We start from the raw sequence: 18,995 nt of genomic DNA on the forward strand, positions 1-18,995 counted from the left end.
ATAAAAATAAAGTATTCAGAGAACTTACCTCAGTGGCGAGAGTGGTTTTGAAGGTGGTGTTGTCATATTTCCATCCATGCTGGCATGGCACTGTGTGTAGGTCAGTAGTGTTGGTAGAGTTAAACAGCAGGTGATATTGAGGTTCTGCAAACATCCGGCAGGAGCTCAGACTCCCATCCTGCTGAATAGGGATGCTAACAACAAGCTTCTCCTGCTCAGACAAATTCCTAAATATTCCTCCATCATCCAGAGAGCTGATGTCACAGTGGTGAGAGGGAATAGCCGCAATGAAATTATTTAGCAGGAAGTTAAATGACAAAGTTATACGAGGAATTACCAGCAAGAGCAGAATTCCTATTTGAAATTTCCCAAAGCCATCAATCTCTGCCAGCACATTGTCAAACTTCATTCTGCTGGTAAATGAAGGAGCAGCTGAGAATGACAGAAACCATCACACAACTGCTAAAGAAAGGGGCAACAAATCCTTTTTTCTCTGTCTATAACTTCTAGGTAATAGTTAGCAAAGGTGGGAGATAATTTAATCAGTGATGATGTGCTAACAACTGGACTCATTCAACTGTAGACAAGTTCCTTTTTTTCCCCAACAATAACTGTTTGAGACAGATAGGGCGTGACGGGTTAATGATTGTTGTTTCACACAAAGATGATTAATTTTAAAGAAAAAAATGCAACATACTAAGAATATGTGGTGAAAACAGTGCAATTTCACTTTTTCCATCAACATTACGAGATAAAAATGTGACAAGTCTCCAGTGTCAATCCGTGACTTGAATGCATACAAGTTCACCCAAACTCACACCATGAAATCCATAGAGAAATTGCATAAAACCCATAAGCTACAGCTCAGACTCTACATGCATCAGTTAGCATGCTGGACAAGAATGGCTTTTTAAAAAAAAGTCAGCACTGATTAGGTTTGCAAAGTTTCAACTGAGCAAAGTACTACACTTTTGGCACAATGTCCTTTAAATGTACAAGTCCAACTTTAATTAATATACTAAATGACACAAAAGCTTACCTACTCAGATGGCATGATGGAAATGAAATGAGTCTCCACTAAATTGCGATGAATACAATATCAGATCGAAAGAATAACAAAACTGTCAGTATGGGCACACTGCAGGTTCCATGTCAGTAGGATGTGGAACACACTCAGGGTTTTATTTGGAATGGATTGGAATATTACTGACGTTTTATCCTGTACTGCCTGAAGTGTTGGGCATGAAAACTGCAACTGGCCCTCAAGATCCAGACAATCATGATCCTCAAGATCCGGTACTGAGGAATTGACATATGAACTGATCCCACATGTCTGATGAGGGACCTGACTGGGTGACCTAAACATGATGCAGGTTGTCCATAGACACACCTACCATGTGTGGACAGGCGTCACCTTGTTGAAATAGAATACCAGGAGGGGTAAGACACATGAATGCAGGATGTTACTGATGTAGTACTGTGCTGTCAGGGTGCATTGAATTCCTATCAGAGGTGACTTGAAGTCATACCTTATGGCTCCTCATACCATAATGCCCTGAGTAACACCCATGTCTGTCCACAACATTGACACGGTTATTCCTCTGCCCTTAGCGATGCCTTACACTCACACAATAATCATTCAAGTTAATTTCAGAACTGAGATTCAGTACTGAGATTCCATGCATCATCCCAGTTATGGCACCACTCTAAATGTAGCTGTCTCTGCTCTGGTGTTGATAGCAGCCTATGCACAGGATGGCGAGCCCATACTCCAGCTGATTTTAGTCATCCAACATGGTGCAGGATGACACATGGTGTTGTAAAGTGTCCAGTACCTGTGTTCAGATGGCAGGTGTAGATTTCATTGGGTTCTGTAATGCTCTCCACACAGTATGGTCATTTTCCCTTGATGTGGTCTGTCTTGGAATAACCAGAACCTTCATGACATGTGTGGGTGCTCTCACTTACTCATTGGTTCCTACACTGGATCATGGTGAAATCTGTACACCACACATACCTGGTAATGGTATGATATGATCACTTAGTGTCATGCAAACCTACAATGCAATCCCTTTCAAACTTCAATAAATTCTGGTAATGCTGTCTAATGTGCCTATGAGTTTGTTGACTTTCATTGACTTTTTTCATGGACTACTAAATGTTTTGGCAACTATTTGACAACACATGACACAATCTGGTGTCTATTTTAGATCTGCTTGCTCATATATAGACGTTGATGTACAGCATTTTTTTTTTATAAATGAAATTGTATTCTATTATATTTCTGTATATATATATACAGAATTGTGTGTCCCATGCACGCACAATTCAGGGACCATGAGCACTACTCTACTGCAGGGCACAAAACTCTACACATGTGCGCATCAGTTGCAGCTCTCAGTATATTAATCTGCTCACTCGTCGATCTGCTACTGCGCGGACATCATCTTGTGGTGGACATTTGGTGTAAATTTGACGCCATACAGCTGATCAATGTTATTTCATGGTTACCAATGGCAACTACGGAAAAAAGAGCGAAGAACCTAATTTCACTGAGGCAGAAGTTGATATGTTGGTGAATGAGGTGGAGAACAGATAAAAATATAATTTTTAGGAGCCACAGTAGTGTTGTTACAAATAAAAGGAAGCGGTGCGAGCGGCAACACATTATCACTGTTAATTCAGTGAGTGGGACAGAGAGGACCGGGATGGTGGTGAAGAAAAAGTGGTCAGATTTTAGGGTGGAGGCAAAAAAGCAACTGACTAGCCACCACCAGAGCATGTCAGCCACAGGTGGGGGTAAGGGCGTACCCAAACTGACATCATTTGAAAGAAGGACGGACGGTGTGGTGCTGAAAAATGATAGTCTGCCAAAAACTGATCGGGCGCTCTATGGGTTTGGAAAGGGAAACAATAAATAGTCATCACTGACTGTATTGCTTTCAGCTAAACTAGCAACATGCATTAACGCTTCTGCAGCTGTCTGAGACATCTCTGCTATGACTTCACTTAATCTCAAATGAGGCGTTCTCCTGAAACGTCCAAAAGCGCAGGCATGAACAATTGATCTGCATATGAATCCTGCTCTTCCTGTTTATTGACCAATAGTAGGAGAGCTGGACCAAGAAGGCAGCCTCCTCATTTGCATATTAAGGCAGAAATGCATAGGTAAAGTAAAAAGAGGAGACAAGGAAATATAAAAAGAACAAACCCTTGTATAAAAGGCAAAACAAAATATAAACATTACTTGATAAAAATGCATGTGTAAAGAACGCATGTAAAAGGAAAAACAAAATATATATATGTCTGCTTTTATTTTTAGTTATGTCAGTTTTGGTCCTCCATACATTACCAACAACAGTGGGGTATAATCTTTACAAGTTGCCATATTATTGAACAACCATTAATGAAGTCTCTGATACAACCTACACCATCATAACAAAACAATATGGAAACTCTCTAAGTTCAGCCAAAGTGTGACAACAGACAACCCCCAATTTTTTGTTTTGAGCTTTAATTTACCATTTAACAAAAGGTTCTTAAAAACAGTACAGCTCTTTATTTCAGAATTAACCGTTTTTCTTAGAAAATTAAGATGGTCCTCCTCCTGTGATGGACTGTCGATCTGACCAAGGTATATTCCACTTCTCATCCACTGATTGCCAAAGATTGGCTCCTCCTCACCATGAACAGATTTGGCACAGAAAATGAATGGTCTTTGTCATTTTTATTCCGTCTCCATTTTTCTTGTTAATTTTGCCCTGTGATACAGATTTTAAAAAGCCACTCATTATATTATGCATTGATTTGTCAAAAAAAACAAAATAATTTGTAAACAGTTATCCTTCTATGTGCTGAAATTGAACCTTTTACACCAGATTACTCTTTAGTACAGGAATTTAGTAACTAGCTAACCCTTAACCATAGTTTAACATTGGATTATATGTCATGTTTTTTTTTTTTTTTACCTGGGTTTCTCAATGTCTTCAATTAACTCTGGCAGCTGGGTGTTTAATGTTTCAGGCAGTAGTGAAGCAACCAAACCAGAGCCAACTGCCACCGCGCAGTAAATGACTGCTGGGAAAAGATGCCACACGTCGTCCAATAAGGTAACGAGAGGTGAAATGGACACCCCCAGCCGTGCCAAAAATGAGGTATAGCCTAAACCGTTCTGCCTGCAAAAAAAAGTCAATTTTCAACTTAAGCCATCACAATCTGATAAAACATTATCAAATTGGTTACAGATGTTAGTCATTGACTAACCGCACTACTGTAGGATAGAGTTCAGTTGTGTAGAGGAAAATTATTGTGAACGATGCCTCAGACATGGATTTACCAAGAACTGCCACAATTGTACGGATGACTGACTTGTCTGCAGGAGAAATATTTTTTAAAGTTTCCAAAATACAACCAAAAGTCTGAAAAGACATTTTTATAATAAATATCAAGTCAAACACAAAGGAAGAATTACCTTCTGGGATAAAAATGTTGATGAAGAGACAGAGACCGGTGGACAGCAAGGCTCCCATTTCACATTGCCTTCTGCCGAGTTTCTCCAAGCAGAAATAGACAGCAATCTTCATCGGCATCTCAATTAAAGCAAAGATGAACTGTGTGAGGTATGGATTCAGCCCAAAGCCTGTGATGTTTAGACTTATCCCATAATATGTAAATGCAACGCCATACCTAGAAAAACAAAACAAATATTAGTCTGTAAACTTACCATTTCAAACTTTTAAAAAACTTTTTAATAAGTAAAACGTCACATTGTCCTCCGTATGTCACACAGACAGAATGGTTAGCTGCTTGCCCTTGTTCTGCTACCTTTAACTTTTTTGTTTTCTCCGTCCTACATCAACTGCAAACCATTCCCTTTTTAAAAAATACTGTAAGAAAATTACAGACTCAGTGAATAACTCTTCTTTTTCTAACATACGTCTCTGCCACTCCAGATTTCCTCATACAGCACCACAGCTCCTCTCTTGGCACCCTGTCATATGCTTTTTTTAAATCCAAAAAAACACAATGAAGTTTTTTCTGACTTTCTCTGTACTTCTCCATCAGCATCCTCAATGCAAAATTGGCATCTGTGGTGATCTTTTTTGGCATAAAACCATACTGCTGCTCACAAATAGTCACCTCTTGCCTAAGTCTAGCTTCCACTGCCCTTTTTCATATCTTCATCTTGTGGCTCATCAACTTAATTCCCCTGAAGTTGCTACAACTCTGTAAATCACCCTTGTTTTTAAAAATTGGCACCAGCACACTTCTCTTCCATTTCTCAGACTTTTCTCACTGTCAAAAATGCAGCTGAATAATTGAGTGAAACACCTCACTGCCATCTCTCCTAGACATTTTCATACCTCCACTGGTATGTCATCTGGTCCAACTGACCTCCCCGTTTCATCCTCTTCAAAGCTGTCCAAACTTCATCCTCACTAATCTTTCCCACCTACTGGTCCACAGTTTCTGTAACCTCTACTCTTCTTTCCGTTTCATTCTATTCATTCATTCATCAGCTCCTCAAAGTACTCCTTCCGTCTTTCCATCACACTCTGCTCACTTGTCAGAATGGTAAATGGTAAATGGCCTGTAATTGTATAGCGCTTTATCTAGTCCAAGGACCCCAGAGCACTTCACACTTCATTCAGTCATTCACCCATTCAAACACTGATGGTGATAAGCTACATTATAGCCACAGCTGCCCAGGGGCCGGCTGCCAGAAGTGAGAACATTGATGTTTCTATCTTTAACAAGGCTAACCTGCTGCACATCCTTTCCAGCCTTATCACTCTGTCTTGCCAGTAAATATAAGTCCTTCTGTTCCTCCTTGGTTTCCAGCCTCTTGTACAACTCATCATACGCCTTCTGTTTTGCCTTTGCTACCTCCCTTGTTGCCCTATGTTTTATCTCCCTATATTCCCACCTACTCTCTTCAGTCTTCTAGCTCTCATGTCTTCCTGGCTACCCGCTTCCTCTGGATTACTTCTTGTACTTGGCTATTCCACCACCAGGTTTACCTAACTCTTTTCTCTGTCCAGATAACACACCAAGTACCCTCCTACCTGTCTCTCTAATCACTGTTTCTGTAGAAACCCAGTCATCTGGAAGCTCTTTCTTACCACCCAGAGCCTTTAACAGCTCCTTTCTGAACTCCTCACAACATTCTTCTTTTCCTCAACTTCCACCATTTGGTCCTCTTCTCTGTCTTTACTCTTGTCCTTGTCTTCACCACAACAGTCATCCTACATACCATCATCAGATGCTGTTTGACCACACTCTCCCCTGCCACAACCATACCTATCCATACGATTGTAAAACAGCTTAAACCCTGTCCTAAACCCTGCAAGCCTTGCTGCCCTTCCACTTAGTCTCTTGCACACATAATACATCTATCTTCCTCCTCTGCATCATATCAGCCAGCTCTCTACTCTTGCCTGTCGTGGTCCCTATGTTTAGAGTTGCTACCCTCAGTCCTACACTCTTGTCTTTCCTCTTCTCCCTCTGTCTCCTGGCATGTTTCCCTCCTCGTGGTCTTCAACTAACAGTAGCACAATTTCTGCTGGCACCCTGTTTGTCAACAGCACCAGTGGTGGTTGTTGTTAACTAGTATGGTGTCGTTTAAATGAACTCGTATGTTAGTTTTGACAAAAGTGTTTTACGCCGCATATCCTTCCTGACACAACCCTCATCATTTACCCAGGCTTGGGACTGGCACAGGAGATGCACTGTCTTGTGCTCCCTAGTGGCAGGTTTCAGACTCAATCCATAAATAAATAAAAGAAATGTTCTGACAGAGGTACTGTTACAAAGTGTCTTATGAACTTTTGAGGATTTAGGTGACAGCAAATGCAATCCTTTAACTGTTATGTGGGGTGTGAATTAGTAACTTCAGCATTTGGGATAGAACTGGTAATCCTAGGTTTGTGTAAACCACAGCAAAAAGTAAAAATTAATACTTTAGAAAAGAGCTACATTATAAGAGTAAGATCGATAAGTTATAATGTTAAGCTGTTTTGTTCCTCATTTCAATCTTTATTCGACTGTGAGTATAAATAATCTTCTGGCACAATTTTATAACAGTTACACAGATACAGTATGAATTATTTCAACTTGTGTCTTCCACAAAAGCAACAGTAGGATCTTTTTTAAAGTGCTAAACAGTACCATGGCTTTATGTACTGTTACATACCATACAATTCCTGAGCATATAGCAAGTTTTCTTATATTTGGAGTTCTAAAAAGATCCATAATAGTGTGCTTTTGATCTGGGGTTTCAGTCTGTGCAGACTCCACTAATATCTGTGAAAAGCAGGAGAAAGTTAGAGTTTTTATTTGCACTTTTTTTTTTAAATTTTAGATTGTCAGTCTTTTTAGGCTTACAGGCAACAGTGTTTCAGTGAAAGATTTACCTCTGGTGTGATGCTGGTGATACTCTTGGATCTGTTGTTGATTTCAGCACATTTTACGATGTACTGATGAGCAGCATTCGCCTTCCCTTTCGCCACAAGCCACCTCGCAGACTCTGGAAGCCACCTGGAGGACACAGTCTCTGTGACTGCAGCATTACATCAACATTAACTGTCTGAATGCTGATTCTTCATTCACACTATTTTCCTGTTTTTTGCAGTTTATGTACTTCTGCATACTTTGTGCTGTTTGAACCATTTTTATGTCAAAACATTCAGCTCATTCAGATGTGTGCTAAGAAAATGTATTAATTTTGAAAAATCTTTTTTTGAATTTTGAAAATATTTCACTTTGCAAATATTTTTCCTATATAAATTGATGCAGATTATTTTCAGTTTTTTTTCAAAACCATTGTTCTCTGAAATCTGCTTCAGAATACTTGCTGTTATTTTGTTTATGCTACTTTAGGTTTTTGTTACCTTTCTTAAACTTTCGGCTTTTATGGATTTTAGTCATCCTTTCAGTACTTTCAGCTTTTAGCTAGCCTTTAGTTAATTTTAGATTTTAGCTACTGTTCTGCTACTTTTAGCTTTAGGCTACTGTTTTTTTATAACTTTTTAAAACTATTTTAATTAATTAATTATTATGAATTTTACCTAGTGTTTTGCTGCTTTTAGGTTTTGTAGCTTTAAGATCATCTTTAGCTACATTTAGCTAAAGATGATCTAATTAATACTTTTAATTAGCCTTTGGCTACTTTTGGCTTTTAGCTAGTGTTCTGCCTCTTTTAGCCATAACAATTCACTTTCAGCTTCTTTAGCTAATTTCAGCAAAATCATTAAGCACTCTGTGCTTATACTATATTTTCACAATATATTATACAATATATTTAATATAATTTTGGCTTTGTTTGTTCCAAAGTGCAAAAATATGTTAACTTCAGTACCGCCAAGCAATAATAGACAGAATCAGGGGTGAAGTTGCTGCGATAATCAGCATCCTCCACTCCCTCACGCAGAAAGCAATTGCAACCAGAAGCCAGTTTCCAAGAGTCCAGTCCAGACTTATAATTACACCAGAGAAAGTCCTACGTTCAATGCTGCACCATTCCACATCTGTAAACACATCGGCACAAAGAAAAGGTCAAGAAAAAAAAGGTAAAAACAAATATTAATAAAGCCGTGAAAGAAGAAAAATCCCCTTACTTAAAGCAATAGAGATAATGCTTATTCCTGCCAGGGACATTCCAGTAAAAAACCTCATGATCACAAACATTACATATGATGTAGAGAAGGCGCTCAAAACTGCAAACGTCAAGGAAGACAAATAGGACACCAGCAGCATTGGTCGGCGTCCAAACCTGGTCAATGAAGAGAATCAGTTTATAATCATAAATATGATCAGAAGTGAGGCATGTACCTTTGTGTTCATTTGACTGTACAACAAACTATGTCATGATTGACTGGATGGATTTCAATGAAACTCTCAAATAATCATTGGCTGTACACTTACAACTGATTAATGTTTGCAGTTAACCCAAGTCAAGATGGCGTCCACAGCTAAATGGCCTTAGCCTACACAAAAATGGCTATACCTTAGTAGATTTTACAGATACAATGTCACTTTGGTATTTAAAAACAAAATCAGTAATAATAATATTATTAATAATAATAATGCATCATCAGTTTAAATGATTGTACTTTTGTATATTATATATACTTTTTACATCCTGCAGCAAAAACAAAGAATAAATTATGCAGTTTTATTCTGTATTTATTATGAGAATATCATGTAAATTTATATTGTATTCAAAATACCTGTCAGCAAGGAATCCAAAGAGTGGGGCTCCGATCATGACACCAATAAAGAAAATAGTAGCTGTTGCCTTGTTCATTCCTTTCCTGCTGCACACCAGATCCCACTGAAAGAACATAATGAAAGAAAACAATCCTGTGGTGAAAATCTATTTTTCCAACTACTACATGGTTACACATTATTAGAAAATATCTTGCTTGTAAGCAAAATGCAAATAAGTAGTTTATAATGCTATAATGAAGGTAAATATGAGAATGAAAATCTTTGTTACCTCTGTCACCAAAGTGGATTTAAAGGTGCTGTTGTCATAAACCCATCCAGTCTGACAGGAAACAGAAAGGGCCTCCTCACTGCCATTTGAGTCCATCAAGTACTGATACTTGGGCTTCGTAAACATCTGACACGAGCTCGGAGTCCCATCTCGCTCTGTCGGAATGCCAACCGACAGTTTCTGATGGAAAGTTAAATTTCCAAAGACAGCTCCGTCCTGCAGGGCACTAACGTTGCAGTGGTGAGAGGGAACGGCTGCCATGAAGTTGTTCAGCAAGAAATGACACGGGAGAGTCATGCGAGAAAACATCTGAATCAAAAAGAGTCTGATTTGGAAATTCCCAAACCCGTTTACTTCGGAAAGTATGTTGTCGAACTTCATTTTGCTGCGTGTTACGAGTCGACAGGAGCCAGCATGCAGTCAAAGTGAGGAGAAGTCAGAACAGACAAGTCAGAAAGACACATATACAGGCACAATGTTAATCATTAAAATTATTATTGCATCAGTGGTGACATGCTAACAACTGGACTCATTTAACTGTAGACAAGTTATTTCTTTTTTCAAACAATAACTTTTTGGGACAGAGGGAGTGAATGGTTGATGACTGTTATCTCACACCAAGATGGTTCCTGGTTTTAATGAACTGACTAATTATAATGTTATTTAAAAAAATGCTACATACTAAGAAAATGTGGTAAAAACAGTGCAATTTTACTTTTTCCATCAACATTAAGAGGTTAAAAGGTGACAAGCTGCCCATGTCAATTAGTAACTTTAAAGCATACAATTAGTTCACCCAAACTCAGATCAGACCATGTAATCCATGAAGAAATTGCATGAAATCCATAAGCTACAGCTCAGATTCTACATGCTTCTGAACAAGGATGGCTTTTAAAAAAAAAGTCAGCACTGATTAGATTTGCAAAGCTGCAAAGTACTTTGAAATGAGTCTCCACTAAATTGCTATGATTACAATATCAGATCAAATGGATAACACAAGTGGCAGTACTGGCAGACTGCTGGTTCCATGTCAGTAGGATGTAGAACCCCCCTCAGAAGGGTATTCAGGGCCAATTGGAATGTTACTGCCATTTTATCCTCTCTTCTCCTGTGGTGGACATGAAAATTGCAAGTGGCCCTCAAAATCTGGACAATCAAGATCTGGTATTGGGTTGGAACTGACATACAAACTTATCCCAATCATGTTTGATTGGTGAAGATTTGAGGGACCTGGCTGGTCATAGGATGACCTACACATGATACAGGCTGTCTATAGACCCACATACCATGTGTTAACAGACAGCCTGCACCTATGTGTGGACAGGTGTTGCCTTGTTGAAAGTGTACCAGTAGGGGTAAGACACATGGATGCAGGATGTTCCTGATGTATCCCTGTTTTCATGATACCCTGAATCCCTACCAGAGGTTACTTGAATTCAAACCGTATCACTCCTCAAACCATAATCCCCAGACTAACACCCGTGTGTCTCTCCACAGCATTGGCGGGGTTAGTCTTCTGCCCTTAGAGATGCTTTACATGCACACAATGGTCATTTGAGGTAATGCAAAACTTAGAATCAATGCTGAACTCAATACAGCACATGTGTCAAACTCCATTCCTCAGGGGCCGCTGTCCTGCATGTTTTAGATGTGTTCTTCCTTTAAAACACCTGGTTTAAATGGATAACTTGTTGCCATACTCCTGGAGAATGTGATGATTTGGTGAGGAGCTAATCAAACCATTTGAATCAGATGTGTTGTGTTGTGTGTTGCAGAAAAACCTAAAACCTCCAGGACAGCGGCCCTCGAGGTCTGCAGTTTGACACCCCTGCAATACAGCGTTACTCATTGTCATTCCATGCATCCTAGTTTTGGCACCGCTGCAAATGCAGCTGTCTCTGCTCTGGTGTTCATGGCAGCCTATACACAAGATGGTAAACCTGGAGTCAAGCTGATTCCAGTCATCAAAACTGCTGCTGTTGACACAATGTCAACATCAGCAGAGCTAAAGGCAGGGATACTGACACCAATGCTTCCATACATATATTACCAAAAATAGCATATTCTTTGCACATTGTATTATCACTGAGCAAGCATTAATGAAATGTCTGTTATAACCGACATCTTAACACAATACTCTCTCATTCCAGTTCAAACTGAGACAATGGCCAAAGGTTTTTTTTTCTTTAATTACTTAAAGGCTGGAATAGATCAGATAATTTTAAGTAGGTTTTAGTGTAACGAATATAAACAATTAATAGCTTAACTGCCATAAAATATGTAGCTTTTTGAAAGACCTCAGTTTGAAAAAATACAGATAAGTTTGTAAGCTGTTTGACATTGACAGAGCACAACCCACATGCTCAGTTCTGCCTGTCAACCCACAAATGCATTTTCCTCACAAATGTGGCACCATTTACAGAAAAATAAACAGGCTTTTCAATGGTATAAGATTTATTGCCAAGAAACATTGTTACAACAAAGAAACAATTGACCAAACAAATTTTCTTACTTTTTTTTGCTATGTTTATATATTAGGGGTATGATGTCATTAAAGATTTATGAGTGTCATTTCAGGGCAGACTTATGCGTACATAGTAGTTATGAATTTATTGCGCAATCTTGCGTTTATTGAAATGTTTTTTTAATTACAAAACACATTTCTTTGTGTCTACAATTGATTTATTTTTTAAGTCAACCCAGTTCAAGATGGGCAGCCCACAGCCAATTGATCTTAGAAAACATGGGTAAAAAACTCAGTCAATTTTATAGACATTGAGCTAAAATCTGGTGTTGAAGCAGCTGAGAGTCATTCCCAAAACATACTCTGTGTACTAAAAGATTGCGTAAGAGCTCACTATATGGTTATGACTGTCATTTCTTAGCATAAGATGATTTTAGTTTAAAACTTTGTCATGAAAGGTGATGGACAGTATAAAGTCCTTCAAGGAATGATAGGCCTTCAATTTAAAGATATTTTTGTCCAATATTTTTCTTTTATTTAGCTTGATGTTATCTATAAAAGCCATTAAAAAATCAAAAAAAGAATAAAAGGACAGAGTATGGAATGTGTTTAGTATTTTGCTAAAAAAATGTACTGTCAGCCCGTAATGGCTCCTAAAATAGTTGTTGCTGCTCCAAACACTCATTATAGAGTGGATTTCTCATCAGATGTGGGGATTGATCGTCTTCTGTAAAACAGAAACACATTTACATTATTTGATGTCAAGCTGTCACTTTTTTCTAAGTAGTTAAAATAAGTGGTGGCATCAAACCTTGTCTGTTCCACATCCTCGATGGTTTCTGGCAGACGGATGTTTGCAGTCTCAGGAAGAAAAAAAGTTGACAGCGTTGCAGATAAAGCTAACAGAGTGAAAAGAGTACCAGGCAGGTAGCTCCAGGTGTCTTCAAGAATCATAATCAGAGGCGATACAGCCACACCTATACGGGCCATGAAGGAGCAATAACCTAATCCATTTTGCCTGTGTAACAAAACACAATAACATCTTACTGTAATTTCTTCATGTCTGGAAATTATAGGCATTCAATGCCTTAGTAAATGTTCTTTTACAGAAAAAAAGCTTTTCAAACGTGTTAAAAGAGATGAAACACTGTTTTTCCTGACCTCATCACTGTTGGGTAAAGCTCTGCTGTGTACAGGTACACAGTCGTAAAAGATATCTCTGAAAACATCTTCCCCAGAGCTCCTAAAGCAGTCCGTGCGGTCCCCTGATCTGAGAAGATAAAGTTGTTTCAGCTTTGGAAATGTGTGGTTATAATGACTATGGAAGTTTTATCTTACTTTACTCCAATCTTGGAAATAAAATGAGAGTGATGCTTTTCTTCCGAGCCTGAAAGTTTTCATTGTGCTTGTCACATATTAAAAAAAATAGTTCAGATTTTTTTAAGTTTGGTTCTACTGTATGGAAAAGGTTCAGAACAATTATTATCTAACCCTAAGTTTATAGCTGTTCGAATAAATGTTATTTTATAAACTTCTACATCACTGTCAGTTTTGTTAGAATGAACCCAGGGATGCAGACTGATGAGGACTATATGCAAAAAGGATTTAATTATCCAAAACAAAAAAGCAGGAAGCACAGACAATAACAAAAAACACATGGAGCATTTAAGAAAAGGCAGGTAAACAAACAGTATGACACACTGATGACAGAAGGAGAACAGTTAAAGTAGGAATGAAATGGTAAATGATAACACTGAAAAACAAACTAAACATGAGAAATCACAAAAAAAAACAAGGAAATCTCAAAAAGTAGACAAAAAGAATAACATGAAAAAACAAAAACAACTTCAAATCCACAAAACAAAAGAGAAAAAAATCAGGGTTGTGGCATATTCATATAGAGTTCAATAGAATTTGTACAAATACTGAGAGCAGCAGCTGTAGCACTTCTGTTGCAGCCTGCAGCACTTCCTGCACAAATATCCTAAAAATTTGTCTGAATAACCATGAAATTCAAAATTGATTGTAGTGTTCTGAGTCACAAAATTGTATCTGAATGATCTTTTCTGACATTTTTGAAAAAGGAGTTGTTTTAATAGTAAATTACTCCACTTTGATCTCCTCTCCAATCTGACTAGCTATTAGCTTGTCACTCTGTTTAGAATTAAACATTTTCTAGCACAACTGAGGCCATTCAAAGTTCTGTCTGTAACAGGTTTGGATATTAGCTATTCATAACTTTTCCACAGACACCCAGTTCCAAAAAATCTGAACTACCCACATGCGGTTATAGCTTTAAACTTCCTTGTTGAAAGCAAGACAAACTTGAACTGATCATTTTTACCTTGAGGAGTAAGCATGCTGCAAAATATACACAGTCCAGTCAGGGAAAGTGTCCCAGCCTCAGTCAGCCTTCGGCCTAGTTTGTCCACAAACAAAATAATGAAGACTTTCGCAGGAACTTCTATGATGCCGTAGATGAACTGTGTGAGATAGATGTTTACACCAAATCCATCAATGTTGAAGCTGATTCCATAATAGGTACAGGCCACTCCAAACCTGTGCACAGGAGCGGAGTATGTCATGTAGTTCAAGAAGTTAAAGCATTTACCTAACATTAGTTTTTTTTGGCTAGTTCATATCCTCGGTAATAAAAAGTTAAGCTACCCTTTTAAAGGTACGCACTACAATGTCACGAATACCAGTGCAAAAAAAAAAAAAAATCACAGCGTAAACACAATCTTTTCCTCATATTGATGGTATATGTGTCACCAAATTAACAATTTGTAAGCAAAATTTGAGAAATGGCTGCCAACTTCCGTGTGCATTTATTCTGTATTTTCTAACAGCCTCAAATAGCTGCTCCTCAGTTATGACAAATTCACACCATTGCAGTTCACCTGCTTTTCCACATAAACACGTCCACAACAAAGTTCTGGCCTATCCAACAATAGTTCAGATATCCCTAGAAGATAAAAGTTCTGCCAAGACTTTGTGTTGAAAACGAGTTCTCTGTGCTCAAACACCTGTTAGGTGTTTCAGGAGTCCTCTGGGACAGCCAAGCCCTAAAGGTCTCCATCTTCAGCTTGACGACCTCCATCATCGCTGTTGTTCACCAGCAGGTCCTTCAGTTGCCATCACAACAGGCAAGAATGACCTTCAGGCCCCAAAGCTGGCCCATTTGGATTCCATTTCCCTGACCTCCCCCAGGACATGTGCAAAACTCTCTTGGAGGCGTGAGTTGAAGATCTCTCATACAAGGGGCTCTGAAAGACATTCTCAATTCACCCTCACTACTTGTTTGGGTTTACCAAGACTGTCTAGCAGCCTAGCAATTATTTTATTTTATTTCCTTTATAACAAATAGTTTATTCTTCCTCTCTTACTTAATTTTACTGCCCAAACATTATTGTTAATGGTAATTGCAAGCCTTCCCACAAACTGCTTGCTACAGTTATATATCTATACTTAGATTTGTTGAAAATAAGCAGATAAAAGTGTTTTGTTTACACTGAGTACTTACCTGCATTTCAGAATTGCAAGTTAACTCTTTTAAACTGCACCATTTGATATATGTAGTTTCAGATGACATTTTTCATGTTTGATTTCATAGTTTGTAATGAGTACTAATAAATTAGTGTGTCAAGTAGCTGTTTCTAACCACAGCAATAACACTTCTGAATTGTCTTGTACTTCTGCTGCACTTTTTAAATTAAAAATGACACACACCACAATATACCAGTAAGAAGAGCCAGTTGTCTCATGTTGGGGGTCCGTATGAGATCCACAAAGGAATATTTTCTATTTTCATCCTCTACAATTATTATTTTGGACAAAACCTGGAGATTAAAATCAAAATATTGATCAGAAAAACTGGGTTTTGCAGCTGTAATGACTTGATGAAATTGTAAAGGCTTTACCTCAGGCTTCAGGTCAGCCATGAACTCCTCTCTACCGTTGAATTTGGCACACTTACTTAGATAAAAATGAGCACTGTTCACTTTTCCATTACTTATCAACCATCTGGCAGACTCAGGGACCCACCTGAAACAGAAGTTTGATGGACAATGGCACATAATATTTTAAATAAACTTTGTCACATTGCTTCATTAAAACTAAATCTTGAACATTAACTGAACATAGAAAGAAAATCCCAATAAAACACTTCTGCTTACCACCAGGAGATTATGGCTACTAACACCGGGGTGGTCACAGTGGCAATCAGATACCTCCAGTCATTCACCAAATAGGCCACAGCAGGTAATAAAGAAGTTGAAAAACTCCAGGACATAGTCAATAAAACACTCACCAAGGTTCGATGCTTGATGTCCACCCATTCAATACCTGTAACAGGATTACAATCATTTTTAACAAGATAAAAAGGGAAAACTAGACAAAAGGTTTAGAGCTAATAAGCATAGTTTAGCACTGTCCTTCAAAGTCTCAAAGTCACTAAAACTTAAAACACTGAAGAACAGACCAACAGTGAAGCACAGCATGTGTATCAAAAAGACCCTGTTCTCTCTGGAAAATTTTACATGGGTAGATCTGTTTGGGGCTTTTCTTTAAAAAAACTTAACTTTTGTCAATAAACCTCTGGGGCAAGCTCATAAACATTTAAGGTAGAGGCTTTAACTTTTTAATAATTTTACAATGTCATCAAGAGAAAGAACAGCTAAAATTTCTTGAGCCTTACCATGGATTATATGGTGTAACTGAAGTGACCAGACATCAGGCAGCCACTTGGCAGCTTGTACTATTAGTTCAAATCTGAAAATAGCACCTGAACTTAAACACCATTGTAACTAATTTAGTGATATCAAAAGGGCTGTTTTTTGAGGAATCAGGAGGAAAATTCAAGATTTCCTCTAGTAGACGTTACAAGGATAACAAACATTAGCCTGAGATTAAAGCTCCAGCAGACCTAGCTTTTTCAGCTTCAGCTTGGATACATGATGACACAGGATGTGTCATTTCAGCAAAGACAGCTTTAAACTTCAAACCGGTAAATTAACTTTCCAAATGTAATAGAAACATTATAACTTACAAAGAACAACAGAGACTATAATTATTCCAGAAAGCCCAAATCCAGTAAAAAACCTCATGGCAGCAAACATGGAAAAATTATAGGAGAAAGCACTTGCAAAACCAAAGACTGCAGTTATTATGTTGGAAACCAGAAGTGTTATTTTGCGTCCGGACCTGCAACAGAAAGTAAAAAAAATGTTAATCATATTATTGAAATTATTATTAAACATAAATAATGAATCTCACTTGGCTGGATTTTAAAAAAAAAAACCTCAAAACATTTGTGAGAGTTCTCAGTTTTCTTGTGTCACATGAATTTTGAACATGTTTGAAAATTGTACACAACAAACTTTCTCTAAGAATAGTGGTCACACATTTGTCAAATGTGTCTAAAATGGACTTGGAACCCTTCTAAGTATTATTTCTGAAATTCTGTAATGCTACAGCCATATTTCTTGTTGATATATATACAAACCGCATGCAAATACTGGCCCAAAATTCACAACAAATTCATTGCGATATGAAGTGGAACTTTGTATTATCTCAGTTTTATGTTTCCAACTAGTCTATAACAGTTTTAGCCCAGTGAGAAATGGTGCATAAATTTTGTATATTCAAATAAATCAAAGTAAAGAAACACAGAATTTGATCTGACAGGCTTCCACACCTGTCGCTGAGATAGCCCAAGGCTGCTGCTCCAGCCATGACTCCCATGAAGAAGATGGTTGCTGTTGCTCTGTTCATGCTTTTCTTTTCACAAACCAGATCCCACTTTGAGAGAAACACAGAGAACAGAAAAGTTGGATGTAAAACTGCTGATCCTCATTTATAAAAATAAAGTATTCAGAGAACTTACCTCAGTGGCGAGAGTGGTTTTGAAGGTGGTGTTGTCATATTTCCATCCATGCTGGCATGGCACTGTGTGTAGGTCAGTAGTGTTGGTAGAGTTAAACAGCAGGTGATATTGAGGTTCTGCAAACATCCGGCAGGAGCTCAGACTCCCATCCTGCTGAATTGGGATGCTAACAACAAGCTTCTCCTGCTCAGACAAATTCCTAAATATTCCTCCATCATCCAGAGAGCTGATGTCACAGTGGTGAGAGGGAATAGCCGCAATGAAATTATTTAGCAGGAAGTTCAACGCCAGACTCAAACGAGGAATTACCAGCAAGAGCAGCGTTCTTATCTGAAATTTCCCGAAGCCATTAATCTCTGCCAGCACATTGTCAAACTTCATTCTGCTGGTAAATGAAGGAGCAGCTGAGAATGACAGAAAACATCAGACAGTTGGTAAAGAAAAAATTTTTTTTTCTCTGTTCATAACTTCTAATTAATGGTTAGCAGAGGCGGGAGATTATTGAATGAGGGGTAACATCGTGTTAACAAACAACAGAGTTCATTCAGCTGTAGACAAAATACTTTTTTTCAAGCAATAGCTTGCTGGGACAGGCAGGACCTGAAGGGTTGATGATTATTGTCTCACACCGAGAGTCATGGTTCATTGTTTGAACAACATAACTTATTGCACATTGTCATTTAGTTTTTCAACAAAAAATGTACAGTACTAAAAAACATGGGAAAAACTGTGCCATTTTACTGATTTCATTAATATTTAGAAATTAAAATGTGGCAGGTTGTCAGTTACCAGTGTTAGTAATTAGTAACTTGAAAGCATTCAAACAAGTTCACCCCAAAGTTAGACAATGTTATCCATAAAGAAATTGCACAAAACTCCAAAGCTACACATCAGACTCTACACAATTAAGTTAGCATGCTAAACAAAGATGGCTTGTTTTAAAAAGTAAGCAATGATTGGGTTTGCAAAGTTGCATCAAAGCAAACTACTAAACTTCTGGAACAATGTACTTTGAACAAACAAGACCTACTTCAAATAGTATCCTGAAACAAAGCATTACATACGCCAATGGAGTGATGGAATCTGAATGAGTCTCCACATGTTAAAAGGTCATGTGACTAAATTGTGATTATTACAATATCAGATAAATA

The 18,995-nt window shown here is 38.0% G+C and overlaps 3 protein-coding genes across 3 annotated transcripts in view; all 3 read right to left on the reverse strand.

The window, feature by feature from the left end:
• Positions 1 to 447, reverse strand: part of LOC108239320 (solute carrier family 22 member 7-like) — a 12,274-nt gene extending 11,827 nt beyond the window's left edge. The window contains exon 1 of the mRNA XM_025003739.1: positions 29 to 447. Coding sequence (XP_024859507.1) covers positions 29 to 409 — 381 coding nt within the window. The 5' untranslated portion in view covers positions 410 to 447. The remainder of the gene's footprint in view (positions 1 to 28) is intronic.
• A 2,850-nt stretch (positions 448 to 3,297) lies between these two features.
• LOC108231330 (solute carrier family 22 member 7-like) lies at positions 3,298 to 9,936 on the reverse strand. Its single transcript, XM_017408323.2, has 10 exons — positions 9,497 to 9,936; positions 9,228 to 9,331; positions 8,616 to 8,770; positions 8,357 to 8,525; positions 7,413 to 7,536; positions 7,193 to 7,302; positions 4,472 to 4,686; positions 4,264 to 4,372; positions 3,969 to 4,175; positions 3,298 to 3,761 (listed from the first exon to the last, which is right to left on the reverse strand). The coding sequence occupies exons 1-10, from the start codon at positions 9,875 to 9,877 to the stop codon at positions 3,728 to 3,730; spliced, it is 1,608 nt and encodes a 535-aa protein (XP_017263812.1). The 5' UTR covers positions 9,878 to 9,936; the 3' UTR covers positions 3,298 to 3,727.
• A 2,028-nt stretch (positions 9,937 to 11,964) lies between these two features.
• Positions 11,965 to 18,243, reverse strand: LOC108231328 (solute carrier family 22 member 7). Its single transcript, XM_017408308.3, has 10 exons — positions 17,845 to 18,243; positions 17,656 to 17,759; positions 17,008 to 17,162; positions 16,136 to 16,304; positions 15,881 to 16,004; positions 15,690 to 15,799; positions 14,305 to 14,519; positions 13,122 to 13,230; positions 12,772 to 12,978; positions 11,965 to 12,687 (listed from the first exon to the last, which is right to left on the reverse strand). Exons 1-10 carry the CDS (start codon positions 18,223 to 18,225, stop codon positions 12,645 to 12,647), a joined length of 1,617 nt encoding a protein of 538 aa, XP_017263797.1. The 5' UTR covers positions 18,226 to 18,243; the 3' UTR covers positions 11,965 to 12,644.
• Positions 18,244 to 18,995: the final 752 nt, after the last annotated feature.

The sequence above is a fragment of the Kryptolebias marmoratus genome, linkage group LG3, assembly GCF_001649575.2.
Source record: "Kryptolebias marmoratus isolate JLee-2015 linkage group LG3, ASM164957v2, whole genome shotgun sequence".
In the NCBI taxonomy this organism is placed as follows: domain Eukaryota; kingdom Metazoa; phylum Chordata; class Actinopteri; order Cyprinodontiformes; family Rivulidae; genus Kryptolebias; species Kryptolebias marmoratus.